Below are 22,049 nucleotides of genomic sequence, written 5' to 3' on the forward strand. Positions count from 1 at the left end.
ATTGATAATGGATTCCATTATCTTTGAGAAGAGAGATGTTATAGCGATTGGTCTGTAGTTGGAAGGATTTGAGCGATCACCTTTTTTGGGGATCGGGTGCACCAAGGCTGTCTTCCAGGAAGCCGGGACGATGCCAGTGGAATAGGAGAGCCGAAAAAGATGCGTCAAGGCCGGAGCCAACTCTGGAGCACACTTTTTCAACACAATAGGCGGGATTCCGTCAGGCCTACTCGACTTTTGAATATCAAGGGAACAGAGGGCTTTTCGCACTGAGCGCTGATGAAACCGTATATTCGACATGATGCTTGTGCATCGCGGTATGGTCGGCGGTTTCTGCCCCCCGTCATCCAGGGTCGAGTTTGACGCAAAGAGCTTGCCCAGAAGATCGGCTTTGTCTTTTGCGTCCTGGGCCAACGATCCATTTGCTACGTGTAGGGATGGTAGGGTTGGCTTGCAGAAATTTCCTTCAATAGCTTTGGCCAGAGACCAGAATGCACGGGTTCCCGAGGGGAGGCGCTCAAGTCTCTTGCCAATTCTATTGACGTGCTGTTGCTTTGCCCGAGTAATCTCTTTCTTGAGGGACCTAGAGGCAAGGTTGTACTTCTTTTTATATGTGCTGGTATTTAAATCCCGAGCAGACACTGCGTTGGCCCAGGATTGGTAAGCCTCCTGCTTCCGTCGAGAAGCTTTTTTGGGGGATGAACCAAACCAGGGACGAAATCTGCTGCCAGTTGGCACTACAGAGGTCGGAATGAAAAGTTCCATCCCCTGCATCACCACGTCGGCAACAGAGTTGGCAGTGTTGTCGAGATCATCCGGCGAGAAGCACACGTGCCCCCAAGGATAGGATGCAAAAAACGACCGCATCCCATCCCAGTCTGCTGACTTGTAGTGCCACACACGACGGTATTTAACAGCGCGCTGTCTTAACACCGTCGTAAGTGGCACAGAACTCCTAACAAGGCAATGATCCGATGAACCAAGTGGTGCGGTTACGGATATTTGGTAGCCGTCAGGATTTGAAGTCAGTAGGAGGTCCAACAAGGAAGGATTCTGACCATCCACATCTGGGATTCGCGTAGGCGTAGTAACCAGTTGTGTCAAGTCGTTCGCAAGGGCAAAGTTGCAGACATATCTCCCCGCGTGATCAGTTTTACTGGAATTGAGCCAGTCGGCGTGGTGGGCATTAAAGTCGCCAAGTATTATGATCTCTGCGGATGGGATCTGCCGCTGCACAAAATCTGAAGCAGCTTGTAGGTGCTCCAAGAGTCGGTCCGTCTCGGGGTAACCACTATGGGACCTATATAGGCACGCATAGACGCGAGGGTGGTCGTCGCAATCTATGCGGAGCCATAAGTTTGATAGGTCCATGACCTCAAGATTGCTGAGGCGGCGAGAGCTGATATCATCTCTGATATACACACACACTCCAGCTTTGTGTAGAAAGGAGTGCTCGAGGTAATACCCTGGGTGGGAAAGGTATGATGTGTCACTCGGAGATGATATCTGCGTCTCGGTTAAAAAGAACAAAGCCGGCTTTGCCGCCTCAAGGTGGTAAGTACACATATTATGAAGGATTTTGTGAAAATACTTAATAAAATTACTTAATAAAAAATAAATTAATATTTTTTAGAGTTTCAATATTTTGTAGTAAATTTTTACGCAGGAACCTAGGTAATTACTATTTTAAGCTGAAAAATAACTCAAACATGTTAAATATTTTCAGAAAATGATTTTGGTATTACGTATGTACCATGGTATGGCACCCGGCCTCATAACGGGCAATTTCATATGTGATTGATTTTGATACGACTTGCGTTTTACTTTGTCATATAATTATAAATAATTATTATTATGTTGTTATTAATATCAATTTTAAGATGGCTCTGTAGCAGATTAAACTAGTTGGTATGGTAATCATTGTTATTTTCAAATAGCATTTATTTAGTCAAACATAAACGTGACTGACACTACATGCAAAAGGAAGTCGTTTTCGAAAGTGTTTGTAAACACCAATAATCTTCCTCTCTGTGTGCTCAATAACTGTAATTTGTATAGTAATTAGTTAATTCATTAAAATGCTTTTTTTTAACTTAATCATCACAAAAATGAAATCACTAATAATTTTTCAAAAAATAACTCAAAACGAAATCTTCTCAAAAACAATTAAAATAATAACCCAAGAGCCAGCGATAGGCAGACTTTCGTATTTTTTTTAATTAAAAATTTTCCTTTGTATGAGCCCTATCTAAGAGGTAAGAACAACTAGACACTATGGAGTTTCGGTCGCTATTACTTTAGAAGGTTTCCAGTTCTGCAGGTCTACCTTATCTTCAATAAAGCATAAAGCTCATTAATTTTATCGTATTTTCTTGTGATATCTGTAAGAATCTCCTATTCTACTGAGAGATTTTTGTGACAATTGCTTCCTATTTCCAGACATCGCTAAATTTTAGACTTTATGTGAATTTGAGGTGGTCTGGCAGGTTTTTAAAATGATAATTTAGCTAGCTGCTTCTCTCTCTCTCTCTCTCTTTTCTATAGCTATTTTCGCCATCTATCAGCAAAAATAACTAACAAAACGCTACTTTTGGGCGTGATCGACTCTATAATGTGACCGACACTACAACTCGATACTGTGATCTTACAAGCCTATTAAATCTTTATAAAAATGAATTTTCTCGAATCTCAAAAGCTATGTCAGTATTTAATTGTTTGAACAATCAGTGTGTAACAAAATATATCTAGAATTTAAAAATACTTAACGTGAAAACTAAGTCAGAACTTCATCACACAAAACCACACTCAGCCGAGCTCACGACATCATCTCATAAATGGCAGCTTTGCTAGAAAAGTAATGCTTAGAAATTGTTGCTTCTATAAAATCTTAATAGTACCATAATGTTGTCACTATAATTAAGTAGGTATTTTTAATACCAAAATCAGGTATTTATTTTCTTAGTTTATGGTAGAGTTATACATGGAATTGCCCTAACAGTTAATAATATAGAAACACTATGGAAACACTGTCATGTTTTTTAAGATTATTTACTAATTATTAAAAAAAATCTGCGAAGTATTCTAAAATTCGCACATAACTTCTACATCTCCAGAAACGACTTCAGTAATATCTACGAACTTTCGTCTTTCTTTTGTTACAGCATGAGTTTTGCAGAAGATTACAATCCTTTGACAAGCTTCCAGTAATTTTTCTTTTGGAACCGTTAAAACAATCCTCATATAGTTTGGATACTCAAAACACTGAAAAGAATTAAAAATAGAATTTATTGACTACACCAATAGGCATGAGTTATAAATAAGATAATGATTCGCGTATCAAAACTTACCTCTCCTGGCAGACTGAAAACAGACTGTTCAGCGACTAAGCGCTCCAAGAACTGACATTCATTGGCAATTCCTGGAAAACTTGTCATTTTAATTCCAATCATCATGTACATTGCTCCTTGAGGCATAATCGGATTGAGGCCAGGAGCTTGTAGTAATTCCTTATACGCCATCTTTGCTTGGTTCTAAAATGTACAATACAATATGTACAGTGTACACATACAATAATTATGTTAATTAAAATAAAAATATTAACCGCCGTACTCAGAGACATTTATAAATTAAGATTAACCTTCAATTTAATGAAGAGTTTGACAGATAATGTATGGGGCTAATGTCAAAATTTTGAATTAATTACAATTAAGTAATTAATGTTCCACTCTGAGTGCGGCAGTAAGTATATTAAATTATTTAAAAAAATTACTAACAATAATTTTTATTATTTTTTATTTTTTTAACGAAATAAGGGGGCAAACGAGCAAACGGGTCACCTGATGGAAAGCAACATCCGTCGCCCATGGACACTCGCAGCATCAGAAGAGCTGCAAGTGCGTTGCCGGCCTTTTAAGAGGGAATAGGGTAGTAGGGCAGGTAGGGAAGGGAAGGGAAAAGGGGAAGGTAGGGAAAGGAAGGGAATAGGGGAGGGCAGGGAAGGGAATAGGGTAGGGGATTGGGCCTCCGGTAAACTCACTCACTCGGCGAAATACAGCGCAAGCGCTGTTTCACGCCGGTTTTCTGTGAGAACGTGGTATTTCTCCGGTCGAGCCGGCCCATTCGTGCCGAAGCATGGCTCAAATTAAATTAATTAATTCACATAGTTCCCAGACGCGATTAAGGTAAGTACTTATCAAAAATTTAGATTTCAGTAATAATTTCGGATTTAGAATATGACTAAAAATTAAATGTCAGCTAGCCTGTTGAGATTGTATTTTACATTAGTTAGTCAGAAATAATTAAATTTGAAAAACTTAAATCCGTATTTTAGTAATTGCAAAGTACTTAATATAAAAATATAACCGCATCCGTAAACTAGTATTTAACAGCATTATGGAGTATTTGCATTTATGTTAATTGAATGGATTAAATAAACAAACATTCCTTCCGGAACTTTCCGCTTACCTCGATAAACAAAATTACTTCATCAAAGAAACTTTGAGGTGTGTATTCGAGTATAGACGGAAGAGCTCTCTGTATGAGGGTGCTGGGCCCTAAAATCCTCGTCGATAGCCGGGCTAAGCCTTCTCGCAGTTCTTTGCCTAATACATTGTTTCGATCGTGTATTATCACCCATCCCATCCGCCAACCCGGAACTAAAAATCTCTTTGTGAGTCCACCGCACGTAAGTACCGGAACATCTTTGGATATGGACGATATCGCAGTGAAAGTTTGACCGGAGAATACGAAGTGTTCGTATATCTCATCCGCTATTATAGGAACATAGTTTCTTGCGGCCACTTCTAGTATTTCTGTCAAATGTGTCTTATCGTACACAGAACCACAAGGATTGGATGGATTAATAACGACGATAGCTGCAGTGTCATCATCGATTTGGCTTTCTAAATCTACTAAGTCTACTTTCCATTGTTCGTGAGGCTGGAATAGATACCAGAATAACTGTAACATTCGATAAATTCAAGAAAATCATAAAATTTAACATAATTACAATAAACTATCTTGTCACATGGGCAGTATGTAAATTGTTTTATATCACAAACAAGTTCTGCTTCTCGAAACTTGTTTAACTATTTTATTATGAATACTGCCCAGAGCATCGAAAATATTACCTACTTATTTAAAATTCGCAATCCAACGAGTTCACTTTTACGTACATAACTAATCAGCAGCTCGGAAATTTAGAATTTACTCTTGGGGCTGCGTTCGCGTTAGGAAATACGCACGGTATTTACCCATTAGTGTGCTTATACTGGTTTCAAGTTAGCGAGCAGCACCTATAAACGCACGAAAAACACAAAGTCCAAAAATACTTACTAGTAAATTATAATATTTTATTGTTATCCCCAGGCCTTCAGCTAGAGTTTTATATATCATAAATCCTGGTCTAGGAACAAGAATATTTTGTCCGGCATCAGCTATTGCAGTTATCACTAATTCTATCGCATGGGAACAACCACTAGAAAGAATGACATCCTCTGGTGTAATTTCTCCTTGATGCGCACTATATTTTGCCACTGCTTCTCTAGCCTCTAAATGGCCTTTAGATGGTCCATAGCCCCGACTCGTGTGTAACTCAACAGCTTCCCGTACAGCTTGTATCACTTGTTCTGGAGGATTTAGGTTTCCAAAAGTTGTAGGATCACCTACAAAAAAAAAATGCAATCAACAACACGAATTTCTGATTAATTGATTGGTAATTCTAACTTGATCATGTTTTGATTTAAGTGCCGCATGAGCTTTTAGTATTATATCATAATAAATTAATGGACAAACCGTAATTTTTTTTACCTTTGTATTGTTAAAAGTATCCAAAGAGGGTAAAAAATTGTTTTAGGTACAATATTTGAGGGTTTTTCGATATTGATATGCCAGTCAAAAGCTTCGCAGATTTAGATCTGGCAAGAGAACCCTTCTTTTGTACAGAGGCTGTTACACTCGCATTTACAGAACGCCGACGCCGTGGCGCGGGCCGGGCGTGATGTGCGTTGAAAGCGGAAAATATAGTACAGAGTATAGGGCATTCCAGAAGTCTTATCATAAATATTATTAGGTATTATTAAAGACACGAAATGGTGAACAAATATTGCGAAATTTAAATCTGGTTATCCTTGACCTATTAAATTGATGTGTTTTACAAGAGCCAAGAGAGCAGGCCATTTTTACAAGCAACAAAAATAGGCCTAGCCAAATATAATTATTTTTACAATACTTAAATCGAACGTTGTATTTCATCAGGCATCTGTAAAGTCCCCAATTGTTGCCATTATGCCAAAAATACTAACAGCTTATCTCAAACTTATTTATCTAATGTAGCCTCAAATGTATTAATATTTAAAACCGGTTGAAAGCGTGCAGGTTCACGTGCAATATATGCAGTACGGAGTTGCCCGTACTCATTTTCTCCTCCTACCGTAGTTGATTAAGAAGAGACACTAGGGCCTTTTTTCCATAAAAACGTTGTCCCCTGTTTCCTCCCTGGATAATGCCGGTAGAGTTATTTTTTTCCTGAATATCTATGTCTACTATTAGCATGCCCCTATGTTTTCTTTCTTTTCATAATTATTTAAGTAGACGATCCGTGGGGCTTCGCCCGCGTAAATTAGATATTTCACACACAAATTAGTCCACAAAAAATAGCATAATATGATCCTTTACGTGGTCTACTTCTTATCTGTGCCAAATAACAGAAAAATTGCTCCAGTAGTTCGTGAGATAAGCCCTTTCAAATAATTTCCACCGTTTTTTCAACATTTCCCTCTATTTCTTCGCTCCTATTTGTCGTAGCGTTTTTCAATAGATAGACTATCTAACACTGAAAGAATTGTTCAAATCAGACCAGTTAAGTATAGTTCCTGAGATTAGCGCGTTCAAATAAGCCCTGTCAAATAATTTCCTCCCGTTTTTTCAACATTTTCCTCTCTTTCTTCGCTCCTATTAGTCGTAGCGTAATAAAATATAGCCTATAGCCTTTCTCGATAAATGGACTATCTAACACTGAAAGAATTTTTCAAATCGGAACAATAGTTCCTGAGACTAGCGCGTTTAAATAAGCCCTTTCATTCAAATATATTTCCTTCCGTTTTTTCCACATTTTCCTCTATTTCTTCGCTCCTATTAGTCTTAGCGTTATAAAATATAGCCTATAGCCTTCCTCGATAAATGGGCTATCTAACACTGAAAGAATTTTTAAATCGGACCAATAGTTCCTGAGATAATCGCGTTCAAACAAACAAACAAACTAACAAACTCTTCCGCTTTATAATATTATTAATATTAGTAAGTATAGATTATTAAAAAAATATGAACGTTCAAAAACCCAAAAAAATGGCCAGATTTTTCGCTGTGTTCAAACATCCAGAAAACAAATTAGGCTAGATTATACAATAAAATAAAACACAGCTCAAGCCTTGCTTTAATTTTTAATAAAAAAAAGTACTTAAATCGGCTTAGTTTTGGAGAAGAAATCAGGGGACAACGAATCGTGTTGATTTTCTGTTCAGAATTTTCAATTCAAGCTATAGTTGTCTCTATTGCTTAAGCTCTTAAGCTTGGTATCGTATCCTTTTATAAATCGATCAAAAGGAAACACGTTGATAAAAATTTGGAGTCCTAATTTAATCTAATATCAACATGGCTATACTTAATATGAGCTAAGCGGTGTGAGTGGCTAGTAAGCTTTCAAACTAAGAAAAAGGCATAAAGCATGAACAATTTTATTAGACGGCGTAACTATCTGCTTTAAAATGTTGGAAATAATACTTATTTGTTGATGTACAGTTTAGTTTTTTTATTAAATATATTATTATAATATCGAAATAAGTTGTTGTTTCAGAGCGCTTACAGACGAACGGCACGTGTCGGCGGCACGCGTCGGCGGCAGTTGACGGCAGACGACGGCACGTGTCGGTGGCAGTCGACGGCAGTCGGCGGCACGTGTCGGCGGCAGTCAGCGGCAGTCGACGGCAGCCGTCGACCTTGCAGTTGTAACGTAGCGCGTAAAGGTAAAGGTCCACAGGTCGGTATCGTACGCAACGGACGTCTCGCATCAAACGGATATTTTTTTTACAGTACGTCCACTGTATCGGCAGCATACGGATTACCGACTAGACAGTATGTTTATCTTCAAATTAGTCCAAACAAAGTTTCCAAGTCAAAATTTCTGCTTTCGACTATTCCATTCACACCCCCCTTTTGAGCATTTATTTACTAGGCTATTCGATAATTCGTACGCTGCCGATTCAGCGGAAGTACTGTGAAAAAATTATCCGTTTGATGCGAGACGTCCGTTGCGTATGATACCGACCTGTGGCCGCTTACCTTTAGGCGGTACGTCACAACTGGGGGCCTACCACTACCTCTATTAACGACACCGTTTGACAGATAAGTAATAATTACTTTAACGACAAGCTAGCGATCTTAAAAAAGTTGATATTTCACAGCGGATTTAACAATATTTTGCATTTTTTACTGTTTTTTAGTAAAATTATATTTGAAAAGTGAGTACGGTAATGTTATTGTAATCTTACAACAAAGCTTTCTGGAAACATGATCGTTTTAGGAAAGGTCGTGGTAGGTCCCCTGCAAGCGTCATAAATTGTCAACGGCTGCCGTCGACTGCCGTCAACTGCCGTCAACTGCCGCTGACACGTGCCGTGAACTGCCGTCGACTGCCACCGACACGTGCCGCCGACTGCCGCCGACACATGCCGCCGACACGTGCCGTTCGTCTGTAAGAGCGCTCAAACAACAATGTGTCGATCGCTTTATTGCCTGACCATCACTGTCCGACAAGAAAGGTGATAATTTTTTATGTGACCTATTATTATCAGTTTATGCATTACTGTAAGAATCAGTCTTGCACGAGACAGGTTGTCCTTATTAATTCCTACAAGCCGTGTCAGTTATCCGTATTATAAGATGCGTCACAATAATATGGATAACGTTAATAAACAGAAGTGGCAACAATAGTGGTATAAAAATACACAGGGTGCAATTAAACCTTCCTGCCAATTTTTTTCCAGGGCTTAGGTATCATTAGGAGAGTCCATTTAACCAAAAAAAATTGGGTGTTATTTTTTTTCAATAACATATTTTATCCCATTTAAAATGGTTGCAGAACGGTCACTCACGGCGTGGGGGAATGAGAGGGGGAGACGCGGGATGAGGCGCGCGCGCGGGGACACGTCACGCGCGGCTGACGCATCGTGTCCATTAATTGTAGTGGTTTTTAGGATAACTTTCGGAAGGTATTTCTCAACATTTTAGTACTGAGTGACTATAAAAGAAAAAATACGTGTATTTTTATTGTTAACAAGGATCAATATACCAAATTTGGCAGGAAGGTTTAATTGCACCCTGTATATTTAGACGACATCACTTACGTTTACACTATTGACTATACTAAATTACTGATTCGTAATTAGTAATTAATGTACTTCATTATTTTATACTAACTTAGGTATGTCCCCAAGGAAGGGATAGAGTCTAATCCTAGTCAGAGAGAATCAAACGAACAACATAAAACATACATAGAGCTTCCAATGGTTATGATTTAGTGTTAGCTTTCTACTTTAGCTATAGCTGTTACATATTTGTTAGAGTTGCAAGTTGCAACACACTTATTTATTTTGTGAATTTTTAATTCTACATAAAAATCTATTTTATGGACCAACAGGATAGCGTTAGTTTTCAAATTTCGTCTTTCACTCCCTTGGGGCATAATAAATATTGTGTGCTTGAGACTCGTGTGGTCAATGACGTAGGGGGTTGCTTGTACGCAGTAACGAAACTTACCGATGGACAACGCAATAAACTCCTTGTCAGGATTAGGTTCTACGTTAAGGTTCTCAACTATACGTCGGATCGGATTGCTGGTTTTGCGGGCTAAAGTGGAAGCGCGCACCTCCCAGTCCTTGACACTTCGGGTCCCTGGAGACATGGGCACAAAACTTTTGTATAATAGAACGCTACGGCGACACTTGAATCGAGAATAAAGCACGTTTTCCAATACACCTCAGTTTTGTAGGATGCTTACATTTATTGACCACTAATCCGAGTCGCAAAACTGGTTTAAAATGTATATGAGATGACGACAGTGGAGCCTGTTCATAAACACTCCACTATTCCTACCCTTGATTACTGCGAAATTGATCAATAACAAACAACTACAAATTATTATTCAATATCATTTAATAACACATTACTGAAACAAACAAAGTGCATGTTCAACGTAACATTACGCACCTTTTGCGACTGTAATATATCTAACTACGTACTTAATGTTTAACTTTGGAACTTGGAAGTTACTTATATTGTGTAGAATGAGAAAAAGCAATATCGAAGTAGGTACAACCCCGCAACTTCGTACCTATCACCTTCACCGAACAATTAACCGCAATAATTTCCGGAATAATTTTATCCCCTCCTTTGGCTTGGCTAAAAGTATCTTCAATCTTCATGTAAGTATATAATACACTTCTTCATACGAATTTTTTTTTTAAAGTTTGTCGGATAAAGCCTAAAGAGGTAACAGACGGAAAACAGACATACTTTCGAATTTATAGTATTAGTCAGGGAAATAAAACTATCATGAATTATAATATACTTACCTATGGAAATAGATGCATAAATAATAGATGATCAGTGATAAGTTGATACGGATGACAATTTCGGGTGTGGCCCGGCACCCGGAGCTATACGCTCCAAGTTCCAACTGTCCGAACTGCAAGAAGAGGGATGAGCTGCCTACGAAATCGACTTCTTTCCGGTCGCTATCGGTTTCCGCAATGTTAGCGGTTGTGTAATGTGTTCTCGTGGATACCGCCGCAAAAATCTCTATCGCGGGTGAATCTATGAAAGATTTGTTAGTGAAAACAATGTTAACTTTAAGGATGTCAATGTTGACCTAAAATTAGCTGACGGCTCTATTTGTAACAATAATGTTTAATCTGCTGTTGTTGATGTAGATTGTAGAAGTATAAAATGTTGTTAGAAGGTATTAGGTAAGTATGTCTTTATGATCTTACCTGGTGCTACACAGACTCTCTCCTGGGTATGAATTTTATACGCGACGCTGGTATGGTAGGTAAGTATTGGACTCGGTCAAATCGGTTTACTTTAAATGCGGTAAATCAAGGTTGTACTTAACTACTTAGTACTTTTCTTTAGTTTTCGAGGGTGAAGTCACTTCTCTTGTTTGTTCTTCCGGGGGGCTCTACGAGAATGAGGGAACATTATTGACTGTTCCTGAAAGGACAGTCCTCTCATCAGAAGATCAGAGGGACATCTCGAAGGTAAAGAAGATATCTTTTCGCCGGGGGGAGCGCCGACTCTAATGGCAGTACGTCACATCTTACTCTTTTTAGTTATCTACAAGATCTACTTTATGGGTAAACTAGTTGTTGCCCGCGACTTCGTCCGCGTGGACTTCAGTTTATAGCGCGCGATGTCAACAAAATTGGTGTCAAAAGCTTTTATAAAAAGAACCCTGGTACCCCTTAAATTAAAACAGCTGTGCAGTGTGCACATAATATTTAATTTTTTAAAATTAAACTTTATATTTTATGCCAAATTTTAAAGCTTATTTAGCCCCCCAATTACACAACTTTACCCATAAACTATTTATCATTGATAGGTTTAAGGTTACGTCACTGTATATAATACTAGCTGTTGCCCGCGACTTCGTCCGCGTGGACTTCAGTTTATAGCGCGCGATGTCAACAAAATTGGTGTCAAAAGCTTTTATAAAAAAACCCTGGTACCCCTTAAATCAATACAGCTGTGCAGTGTGCACACAATAAGTATTTCATTTTTTTATATTAAACTTTATATTTTATGCCAAATTTTAAAGCTTATTTAGCCCTCCAATTACACAACTTTACCCATAAACTATTTATCATTGATAGATTTAAGGTTACGTCACTGCACAGATAAAGTACTGAGTTATTTAATACCGTAGAATAGATATAACAATCGAAAAAAATCGAAACTTAAATGTAAGATGATACCACGTCTTATAGGAAGACTTTTGAGCAAGCGTCAGCGCGATGTAGAAGACGCACGGCGCCATCTATTATGAATTGTTGGAACTAACTTAATTTGAACAAATTTACGCATTTTCACCCCCTTACAACCCTTTTTTCCAGTAAAATAGTAGCATATGTCCTTTCTCAGGCTTTTTCGGTTCGGTAGTTTTGGCGTTTGGCGTGAAAGCGAGACTGACAGACAGACAGACAGACAGAGATACTTTTGGCGTTTGACGTGAAAGCGAGACTGACAGACAGACAGACAGACAGACAGAGATACTTTCGCATTTATAATATTAGTATAGATTATGTGCACACTGCACAGCTGTTTTTGGGTATTTTGATTAATTAAGGGCCGCGCTACACCGGAATGGCAGCGGCGAGGCGAGCACTTTCAGCGCTGCCATTCCGGTGCAGCGCGCCCCTAAGAGGGGTACCACTTACCAGGGTTTTAAAAAGTTTTTAAATTTGACACAAATTTTGTTGACACCGCGCGCTATAAACTAAAGTCCACGCGGACGAAGTCGCGGGAAACAGCTAGTTATGGATAAAAACAATATATCTGTACCTCAGAGGTATACAATAGTAACTCCACTTTTTAAAAAAATATGTTTTTTGGACCATTAAAATCGTGAGAACGAGTTCTACGTAATGGTATATGACATTAAATCTTGTTACATCTAGGAAAAGAAATATCCAATCGTATATGACATTAAATCCACTAAAGTCTAACTGGTAAAGGACCTCAAATGACCATAAGATTATTTACCTCTACGCTTCTCGCGAACTTAATGTTCTTCATTGGACTTTCATTCGACACAACGAGAAGTAAACAATAGCATCTCCCTTAATCGTCTTATGCCATTGATCTTTATTTCTTGGTGTTAAGATACTTTTTACAATGACAAAAATGGTTAGTAGTTTGGTTCAAATGAGTCTTGTGGTATATTAACTCATAGTAATTACCTAACAAAATATTATTACAAGAATTATTGTTTACATATCATATTAGGTTTCTATATATACTTAAATAATAATTCCATTATTCATCTTTAATACTGTGTATTAAGGTCCATTTGTAAGTGTCATAAATAAAGTGTGATCGAAGTAGGTTTTAAGCTAACATTACAAAACTGAATATTTACCATGTTTAGGGCCTGTTTCTGCAACGGGTCATCAGCTCCTTTTGTGCAAATAAAAAATCTATTACGGGAGGGTCTGTACCATATTCTGTTATCGTATGGATGCAATTCAGAAAAAAATGAGATTGGCTCGATGTTCTACAAAACTTCTTTTGACCAGGAAACATTCGAAGAAGTTAGTTTCATACGATACTAAACGGATAGGATTTTCTGTACTCACGCCGAAACCTATTCGAGAAACACAAAAGCCTATTACGAGACTCAAATATAACGACTTAAAACATCGTTGCAGTGGCTACCAGCCATGTTCCATTAACTATTATAGGAATCTTCAAATTGCAGATGTCCCTAGACTTACCTGAAGCATGCGAGTAGCAGCTGTGTTTATTATCCATACTTTCATATCCATAGACCATATCCATACTAATATTACTAGCTAAAAGCCGAGCTTTGTGAGGGCTCACGTCGTCACACCTTAACTGACTGATGATGATACACCTATACATAGATATTATATAAAAAACCTTGACTGACTAATGATAACACTCATCTCCATATAAATAAAAATTACTATGTTAAAGCACAAATCAATAGGCCTGATAGTTTTTCCGTAAAGTGTACTACAAAATGTAGAGGTTGTGGGATATACTAGGTCTTACTTCGTTCGCCCTGATAAATCCGAAAGTGTGTCTATTTGTCTGTCTGTCTGTCTATCTATCTGTCTATCTGTCTGTTACCTTTTCACGCCCAAACTTCTGAACCGATGTAGCTGAAATTTTGCATGGAGATACTTTGGAGTCCCGGGAAAGGACATAGGTTACTTTTTGTCCCGGAAATATGTACGGTTCCCGCGCAATAAACGAGTTTTGGCGCAACGGAGTTGCGGGCGTCATCTAGTTTAAAATAAGTTGTATTTTGATTTTAGCTTTGTGAAGTAACTTTTGTTTCATTTTGCTAGTAAACCCCTCAAAAAATCTATAAAAAATTCATTACGCTACATACTGACTAGACACATAATGTTTCTAAATGCTGAATTCCAATAACATCCACACGATTTATTCAGACGTAAACAGAAGTATGAAGCATCTTAATGCTTTTTTAAAACACCTTAGTTAATTTATGATGCAAGGTAAATAACCTCAAGTCCACAAAATCAGACAAGAATTAACTTTAATATAATATTGTGTAATACAACATAATATCAACAAATAATAATAAAAAATATTGTTCAGTTTGTTGCAATATCTTTAAAGCTACTATGTCCAAATTGCATTCAAAGTTTCGCTCCGCGCATTTTTGCCTGTCCTGTAAAATTTTTGTTTTGTCAGTTAATGTTGTATACCTCTGAGGTACAGATATAGTAAAGTAGGTATGATTAGTTCTGTTACAATAATAAAGTAAAAAATAAAACGCCATCTGTTTTCATATATTAGAATTAAAATGTTGATTGCATTGATATATTTTCTGGATGGAATATAGGCCAACACGGTACACTCGAACTCCTTTATTTTAAAGCGCCTTCTGTTGTCAACTTGTCACAAGTATTAGAAATGCAGTAGGAGTTCTATAAGATAAGATAGATTGATTATTATTATACCAAGTGATTATATTATTAAACATAATATTCTAACGTATTAAAAACTATAAATAAAAACATACTAACTAATAATTGTATGATTAGTTCTATGTTACAATAAAGTAAAAAATAAAACGCCATCTGTTGAATCGTATTAGAACTAAAATGTTCATTGCATCGATATATTTCTGGATTTTTTATAATATTATACATAAATTAATACATTTAAGATTTTTGAAATATTATTTTAATACTCATCCAAGACCCAGGAACATTGAAAACTTTTTGTTCCGCCTGCGGGACTCGAACCCAGGACCCCCGGGATTAGCGCTGCCCACGCGCAATGCGAATTAATTTTCATTGATATTTTCATGGAAATAAGATATTTTCCCACATCAAAATGTAGCCTATGTCCTTTCTCAGACTCTAGAATAACTGTGTACAAAATTTCATTGCAATCGGTTCAGTAGTTTTGACGTGAAAGCGAGACAGACAGACAGACAGACAGAGATATTTTCGCATTTATAATATTAGTATGGATAGTATGGATTAGAAATGCAGTAGGAGTTCTATAAGATAAGATAGATTGATTATTATTATAACAAGTGATAATATTATTAAACATAATATTCTAACGTATTAAAAACTATAAACAAAATATAATAACTAATAAGTATGATTAGTTCTATGTTACAATGAAGTAAAAAATAAAACGCCATCTGTTGAATCGTATTAGAACTAAAATGTTCATTGCATCGATATATTTCTGGATTTTTTATAATATTATACATAAAATATATTTAAGATTTTTGAAATTTTATTTTAATACACATCCAAGACCCAGGAACATTGAAAACTTTTTGTTCCGCCTGCGAGACTCGAACCCAGGACCCCCGGGATGAGCGCTGGCCACGCGCAATGCGAATTCATTTTCATCGATATTTTCATGGAAATAAGATATTTTCCCACATCAAAATGTAGCCTATGTCCTTTCTCAGACTCTACAATAACTGTGTACAAAATTTCATTGCAATCGGTTCAGTAGTTTTGGCGTGAAAGCGAGACAGACAGACAGACAGACAGACAGAGATACTTTCGCATTTATAATATTAGTATGGATAATGTACTGACTTATTAAATAACGTAAGAAAGAAATAACAATCGAAAAAAATCGAAACTCGAATGTATGATGATAAAAGATGTTGGGCAAGCGTTAGCGCGATGTAAGAGACGCACGGCGCCATCTAGTATGAATTTTTGGAACTATCTTAATTTTCGTATTTTCACCCCCTTACAACCCTTTTTTCCAGTAAAAAAGTAGCCTATGTCCTTTCTCAGGCTTTAGACTATCTGTATACAAAATTTCATTACAAACGGTTCGGTAGTTTTGGCGTGAAAGCGAGACAGACAGACAGACAGAGATACTTTCGCATTTATAATATTACTAGTATAGATAACCATTACGAATGTTAACTATTCGTATTAGGGGAATTGTGCTTAAGATGGCATAGTCAGATAAGACGACACATCGGCAAAATTCGTTGAAATAATTGTGCTTTCTGTGAACTTGTGGATTTTTTTTTTTTTTTTTCGAAAGGGTCTAAGCTACTGGTCTGGTTAAGACCATGGTAGTTTAATCGTGGCTATAACTAGTCTGTTGCTAGTTGGTTTGGAAATAAACAATGAGGGGGGCCTGGCCCCCTCCCCTAAAGTCACACGTGTGACATTCTAGACGGGCAATATTGGGGAGAGCTACGAAAATAGGCTATTTTTATCTGACGTGGGGACACGGGTCCCCCCTGCTCTTAAGGGGTCCGACCCCTTACTCACTCTCAGACGAGTGAGGCTGCTCGCGCGCGGTAGCACAAACTAGCTGCGTACGAGTTATCGCGGTAGATGAGCTCAAGTTATTAATGTTATTGCTTAAAAGAGGGCCGTCCCTCTCCCCTTCCGAGTCCGGTTGGGGTGACATACGCGTGTATGTTCTAATGTCAAAGTAATTGGTAGAGCTCTCTACGACAATGTCGCGGTCGCGGTCATGATTTAGGTGTGTTCCTATGCTATCCGCATGCGAACTCGAACCCGGGATCGAGCTCGGCACCGGATTTCGGTCGGTCTGTCTGTTTGTCGTTCGGGTCGTGTTAAGTCCTCGGGGAAGGCGCCGGCGTCGTCCCCGGTGCAGTACTAACCACGCGGGTGAGTGTGATTTGTGTTTACGTAACTGTACACAGTACGTTACGTATTCTGTGATGGGGTCTACAGGGTCGGCTAAGATATACTTAGGCCGTCTGAAGGGGTATCGGAATGATGCGTCATGTTCGTAGTCCACAGCCTTACGAATGAGCGGATTGGGATGTACCTACTTTGCCTTTCTCAAAGAATCTCTCTGAGAGTTCTTTGATATAGGCTTTGATAGTGATAAGCTCGCAGTCTCTATGCAAGTCGATGTTTCGCATGTAACGGGGGGCACCTGTTGCCATGCGCAAAAAACGGTTTTGTACTCGTTGCAATTGGTTCATCTGATTGTCACTTATGTGTGCGAAAGAGACGCACGCATAAGTGAGTATCGTTCTTATACATGTTTTGTATAAGGTGAGCTTATGTCTTAAGGACATTTTGCTACTTGCGTTGAGTAAAGGATATAATTTGTATAATACAAATTTCGCTTTACGTACGGTATTCGATATATGGTTCGTGAATGACATCGACTTGTTTAGTGAACTTGTGGAGTTTTATGGAGCACCTCAGTGTGACCCTAGTAGCCCAACTTAGTATGCCGGACAGGGACCGTACTTTACAAAGTAATAAAGGTTTTCCTAATTTTGATGAGAGTAAAATTTTCTTACACTTTTGTTTTGTGGAGAAAAACGTATAAGGGTCAGAATCTTTTCTTATAACAAATTATTATTATGGACATGGATTCTTATAGGCCACAAACATTAATAAAAGCATGTTCTAACGTTAAGTATTTTTTAACAAAATTTAAATGTATCCACTATTAGGCCTAGCGCGCACCACGACTTTATGCAGCGCGATTATTTTATCGCAGAATTTATACAAGTTAGTATGACAGTGCGCGCACATACGAGTAAATAATCGCAGCGATTTTAAAATTGTGATTTGTCACATTTTGTTGCGACTGCTCGCGACGCGATTGTCGCAAAAATAAAATGCAGAATGTGAAATTGTGTGGTACCGCGCGCACTGCGATAATAAAATCGCACTCTCGGGCCGGCGGCCGGTACCTCATTTGTGTTTCATCTGTGTACAGATTAATACATTATCATCTGTCCAACAATAAACATCGTAGTGGTTTATATTATACTCTTTGTTAAACATGTCGACGCCTGTATCTCCAATGGAGTGTCCGTCTCCAAACGATACGAAGATATACGTGGAACATTTGATAATCGCAGTACAAGAAAGACCACCATTGTGTTTTCATTCTATATAATTTTCATTCTTTATTAGCCAAAGAATTTTTTGGGATACATCCGAAGTTCATGGATTTTCTGATAAAAGAAACCTTTGATAATTCTATCCGCTGTAAAAGGAGTCCAGTCCAGTATCGACGAATTTTTTTTTCTTCTGATCCTCCGAAGTTGTAAATAAAGACAAGCAAGTTGTACGAAATCCATGGTGAAAGTGAGCAAAAATCACTATTTATTTATCGCATTGCGTGCACCGTACTCTATGCGATTTTGAAATCGTGTCGCAAAAATTAAAATCGTGGTGCGCGCTAGGCCTTAGGCTGCGTCCCCATCAGACACGGCGCGGCGCCGCCGGCACCGTGTTACGGCACGACGCCGCCACCGTGATACGGTACGGCGCCGCACCGTGTCACGGTGCCGCGTACGGTGCGTCCCTATTCAGTCGATATATTTTGCGCTCGAACGAGAGTGTTTGTCCAGACAAGCACTCTCGTTCGAGCGCAAATATCGACTGAATAGGGACGCACCGTACGCGGCACCGTGACACGGTGCGGCGCCGTACCGTATCACGGTGGCGGCGTCGTGCCGTAACACGGTGCCGGCGCCGCGCCGTGTCTGATGGGGACGCAGCCTAACTCATTTGGTAAGATGACATACTAGACGTCGGCTTAAGATGACATACTATAGCTTATGTTTCCGCTAAATCGGTAACACATAAGTGAAACAAAAGATACGAAATGCCATTTACACAAAAGAGACAGTTCTATTTTTAAACGTCGAACTGCAAAGTTTCTTGTGCGTAGAGAGTAACATAAATAGCCGTAGAGTGGACACTTGATACAAAAGTATTAGTAGGTAAGAAATGAATTAACTTATATAAGAGTTAATTTTATTTATTGAAAATTTTAACATCGAAATAATTAATAATGGAATATACTACATAAAATACATATATAATGTATACCTTCAAAAAGATTTAATTTGTTTCTTTTCTTTCTCTTTGAAAATTTTTGTATATTTTCTTACCTAACCTAAAAAAACAGTATTTCTAACCCTAAAAACAGTGCAGTACAGTTGCATATGATATCGCATAGCGTATTAAATAGAATACAAATAAGCTGCAATTGTAGGCATTTAATTAAGTCACGATCTAACAGTCATGTCACATGTGGCGAGTCTGCACTAACTACTCTTAGATGCTGCTGATCGCTGTCTCTTTCTTCGCCTGAGCTATGATGAAAATTCAATTTTTCCAGATTGTTCGAAAAAATAATTGAAAATGTAAATAATCGAGGTATTTATTGCATACAAGACATGTGGTAAGAGATTCCATGTGTTTTGTTTACTTTTGAGTCATAATTGGTACATTTTCGAAACACACACGACGGCATTTTCCATTTATTTAGGTAAGACAAGACGTGGCACGTTCGTGACTGCGCTCGATGCAGACTAAACATCAGACGACTCAATTGGGCCGTATTTTAATCTTCACAACGCGCGCGGTAGTAACATAAAATGTCAAAAAACCGTTGAAATCGAAAATCGAAATCGATATTAGTTTCGGGAGTAAGGCCCCTGTTTAATTTCGTAATTTATGAATCATTTATTAGTGATTATATTCTCTTTGTCATCTATACTAATATTATAATTGGGAAGAGTTTGTTTGTTTGTTTGTTTGAACGCGCTAATCTCAGGAACTACTGGTCCGATTTGAAAAATTATTTTACTGTTGGATTGCCCATTTATCGAGGAAGGCTATAGGCTATATTTTATCACGCTTAGTATAATAGGAGCGAAGAAATAGAGGAAAATGTGGAAAAACGGGGGGAAATTATTTGAAAGGGCTTATTTTAACGCGCTAATCTCAGGAACTACTGGTCCGATTTGAAAAATTCTTTCAGTGTTAGATACCTAGTCCATTGATCAAGGAAGGTTATAAGCTATATTTTATCACGCTAAGACTAATACGAGTGAAGAAATAGAGGAAAATATGGAGAAAACGGGGGAAATTATATGGAAGGGCCTATTTGAAGGCGCTAATCTCAGGAACTACTTATCCGATTTGAAAAATTATTTCACTGTTACATAGCCCATTCATCAAGGTAGGTTGTAGGCTATATTTTATAACGCTAAGACTAATAGGAGCAAAGAAATAGAGGAGGAAATTTATACGTGGGAGAGCCATGCTTCGGCACGAATGGGCCGGCTCGACCGGAGAAATACCACGTTCTCACAGAAAACCGGCGTGAAACAGCGCTTGCGCTGTGTTTCGCCGAGTGAGTGAGTTTACCGGAGGCCCAATCCCCTACCCTATTCCCTTCCCTACCTTCCCCTATTCCCTTCCCTACCCTCCCTATTCCCTCTTAAAAGGCCGGCAACGCACTTGCAGCTCTTTTGATGCTGCGAGTGTCCATGGGCGACGGAAGTTGCTTTCCATCAGGTGACCCGTTTGCTCGTTTGCCCCCTTATTTCATAAAAAAAAAAGGAAAATGTGGAAAAAACGGGGGAAATTATATGAGAGGGCTTATTTGAACGCGCTAATCTCAGGAACTACTGGTCCGATTTGAAAAATTCTTTTATTGTTGGATTTCCTATTTATCGAGGAAGGCTATAAGCTATATTTTATTACGCTAAGACTAATAATTGGAACTAAGGAATAAAGAAAAATGTGGAAAAAACGGGGGAAATTGTATGAAAGGGCTTATATGAACGCGCTAATCTCAGGAACTACTGGTCCGATTTAAAAAAATCTTTCAGTGTTAGATAGCCCATTTATCAAGGAAGGCTATAAGCTATATTTTATCACGCTAAGACTAATAAGAGCGAAGAAATAGATGAAAATGTGGAAAAAACGGGGGAAATTATATGGAATTGCTTATTATCTTATGAACTACTGGAGCAATTTTTATGTTATTTGGCAAACATGAAGAATAGACCACGTCAAGGGACATAGGCTATTTTTTGCTGCAAAATGTACGGTTGCGTGAAATTTCTAAATTACGCAAGCGAAACCGCGCGGAACATCTATATATAATAAAATCGTAGGAAAGTCAATTCTGTATATTGAATATTTTTATTTTTTGTACAATAAATAATACTTGGGATGCGAACTACTATGCAAACGCGGACGAAGTCGCGGGCAACAGCTAGTTTATTTATAAAAATAAGTTACTGATGTTATGTGACTTAATTTATTTTAAATATTTACGGTACCTTCAAACAAAAAGTATGTCATCTTAAGCACAATTCCCCTATGTTACTGTAAGCGAAATTGTGGTAAATGCTTGCAGTTATTTAAGCGATGCTGCAATTTCCTAACTTTGATCTTTTTAAAAGGTTCAGGAGTTTTCTGAACTCAGTCGTACTCTATCGAGCTATCTGTGAGCTTGCATACGGAGCAGAAAGAAAAGATGAACGACGAACTACTGTTACTTATAGCATATTTGCTCGTGTTAGCGCGGAAGAAGATTTTTTAATAGTATTTATTTATTTAACTCTTGCACACAAGAAAAAACATAAATATACAATCAACATGGAAAGATGACACAAAGGAACTGCTTATTTCCTAACGGCACTGATTTAAAGGGGCAGTTGTAAATAGCAGTTTCGGTAAGTTAAACATTATAAATGGCACGTTTAATAACTAGTTTAGCAGTAAAAACTAAGCAGTAAAGTAAACAAAAATAAGTAGTTAAAAATGATGAAATGGATCATTGAAAACAATATTGAATAGTAAAATAATTTAAATGAGCGGTAAAAATTAACGAATGAGCGGTTACGTGTCCAGGGCTAACTTGGCAGTAACAAATCGGAATTTGTCAGTAAGAAATCTCATTCTAATGTCGGCACTAGATAA

The 22,049-nt window shown here is 38.0% G+C and overlaps 1 protein-coding gene across 1 annotated transcript; it reads right to left on the reverse strand.

Moving 5' to 3' along the window:
* Window positions 1-3,032: 3,032 nt before the first annotated feature.
* On the reverse strand, window positions 3,033-10,043 carry LOC121740383 (tyrosine aminotransferase). Its single transcript, XM_042133073.1, has 5 exons — window positions 9,814-10,043; window positions 5,335-5,663; window positions 4,465-4,938; window positions 3,348-3,530; window positions 3,033-3,261 (listed from the first exon to the last, which is right to left on the reverse strand). Exons 1-5 carry the CDS (start codon window positions 9,956-9,958, stop codon window positions 3,082-3,084), a joined length of 1,311 nt encoding a protein of 436 aa, XP_041989007.1. The 5' UTR covers window positions 9,959-10,043; the 3' UTR covers window positions 3,033-3,081.
* Between the last annotated feature and the right edge of the window lie 12,006 nt (window positions 10,044-22,049).

The sequence above is a fragment of the Aricia agestis genome, chromosome 1, assembly GCF_905147365.1.
Source record: "Aricia agestis chromosome 1, ilAriAges1.1, whole genome shotgun sequence".
In the NCBI taxonomy this organism is placed as follows: Eukaryota; Metazoa; Arthropoda; class Insecta; order Lepidoptera; family Lycaenidae; genus Aricia; species Aricia agestis.

Excerpts from the sequence above, each read along its gene's own strand:
- LOC121740383 (XM_042133073.1), bottom strand. The coding sequence starts at position 9,958 with ATGTCTCCAGGGACCCGAAGTGTCAAGGACTGGGAGGTGCGCGCTTCC. Across the intron at positions 5,664-9,813 it reads GTTTATTGCGTTGTCCATCG|GTGATCCTACAACTTTTGGA; the intron begins GTAAGTTTCGTT and ends TTTTTTTTGTAG. Across the intron at positions 3,262-3,347 it reads TTTTCAGTCTGCCAGGAGAG|TGTTTTGAGTATCCAAACTA; the intron begins GTAAGTTTTGAT and ends AATTCTTTTCAG.